The sequence below is a fragment of the Eucalyptus grandis genome, chromosome 5 (genome assembly GCF_016545825.1).
Source record: "Eucalyptus grandis isolate ANBG69807.140 chromosome 5, ASM1654582v1, whole genome shotgun sequence".
Lineage (NCBI taxonomy): Eukaryota > Viridiplantae > Streptophyta > Magnoliopsida > Myrtales > Myrtaceae > Eucalyptus > Eucalyptus grandis.
Window position 1 is genome coordinate 36,824,891 of NC_052616.1, and position 1,833 is coordinate 36,826,723.

General features: G+C 43.7%; 1 protein-coding gene across 1 annotated transcript; it reads right to left on the bottom strand.

Annotated features, from left to right (window-relative positions):
• Window positions 1–264: 264 nt before the first annotated feature.
• LOC104431323 (F-box/kelch-repeat protein At1g57790-like) lies at window positions 265–1,341 on the bottom strand. Its single transcript, XM_010043974.2, has one exon. It carries the CDS (start codon window positions 1,339–1,341, stop codon window positions 265–267), a length of 1,077 nt encoding a protein of 358 aa, XP_010042276.2.
• Between the last annotated feature and the right edge of the window lie 492 nt (window positions 1,342–1,833).

Consider the following 1,833-nt stretch of genomic DNA (forward strand, 5'->3'; position numbering starts at 1 on the left):
CCACGCGACTTTGTCAACAATGGGGTGCTTAAGTGAGTGAAAAAAAAAATTATGGCACTCAAATAAATGCCATACGAAAGTTGTGGCACTTATGCACTTCTTCTCCAGAATAATTGCAAGTACAAAGTGGCACTAATTTCTTACAATTCATATGTTAAAGCAATTACAGCAAAGTTAGCCATGAAAAAATGTTATAGCGACGATGGGCCTACTCCAGTCGATTCCTCAAAATCTTCGCATTCAGGAAGAGAAAAATAAAATTCATCATAAGAAAGTAGTAAAATCAGGTTGGAACCATGTGGCTGCATAATCGTGACAGCTAGTTGCATCGAAGTATGTCCCAACCTCACCGTTGTCCATGCTGTAACTCTTCTTCTCATCTACGTTATCCATGAAATAGACGTGGTTTGGCTTGATCCGTAGGAGGAAAGACTCGGCGTTGAACTCCACCGAGAACGAAGAGTTGCCATTCAAGAAGAGAGATGCGTTCCCCAAGCTCTTGACCTCTTCCTCAGTTCCCTTCTCCAAATCAACTTTGAAAACTCGGATCCTTTTCACGGGTCCATACCCTTCGCCCCATATCGTCCATGCCGCCATCAATGAGCCTGAACATTCAACGAGATACGGATGACCTTCGAAAATGTTCTGCCCTAGAATTAGTCGCGATTCCATGCGACGCTTTCTCTCGTTAAAGGTCATTATTTGCTTAGCCGCATCCAAGGCCACAAATAGACCATCGTAAAAAATCAGTTGAAGGACGGTGGACCGACGCAGATGCATCGCTGGACTCACTGCCATCCATGCATCTTCTTCTGATCTGTGGAAGGCAAACCCTAGTGGTCCAAGACTCTCATGAATATGGATCATGACTATGTAGCTCCTGGATGAAGAAGGGCCTGAGGGCAACGCGATCCTGTTGATTCTGGGATGGCGGCATTGGAGCCTCTTCGGCCCATTGAGTTGCACACTGAGACGTGACTTGCGGCGAAGCTTCTTCAAGGCAGGGAGTTCGATGCTGACGCGCGAAAGCGGATTGAAGATATGGTATTCCCTGTCCCCCCGGGACGCGAGGATCCATCCTGGTGCAGAGAAGGTCCGGACATGAGATCCTGGCACCCGCATCGGGTAAATTCTCCCTGTAGGGGGGCTGCAGAACTCGGCTCTTTGGTTGTCCACATAATTCATGAGCCACGGGGCTTTCGACTTGGTGTTGTACGTCTCTTTGGCGGCAGCGGACCGCCATGATGTGCACACCCCTCGAAAGGCTAAAAAGTCTTCTATGACTAGCCTTCGAGCGATGGGTTCTAGGATCTCTTGTGGGAGTTCTTCCCAATTCACCATTACTTAGTCATAGATTGAATGACCAAGTCGCCTGGCGTGCAACTTCTTCGATTTATTCATTCCTCAAAACATGAGGCGGGTCCATGCTCATGTAAGGAAAGACCACTATTGGGAATTCGGTTTCCTTTTTTGGGTAAGATTACCCCAAGCTGACTTCCTCTTTCAACAAATTGCTTCACAAAACTTATGGATCGATTATTTTTCTTTTCTTGAATGGATATTACTTTGTCATGGTTGGCAAGATAAAGCTTCCTCTTATTCGATGTTATAAGATTCAAATCTTTCTATAGAATATATCATATCTACGAGATAGTTCATCTTTGAGTTTTTACAAATAAAACCCCTAAGGAGCTCATACTTAAAATGTTTAAGTAAATGATAATTGTTTCATAGTAAACGATGCATGAAATTGTGATTTAAAAGTAAACTCACTTGTAACACTCAAATCATAATTCCTAAAATATTTAATACTTTAAAAAAACTTTATGTACC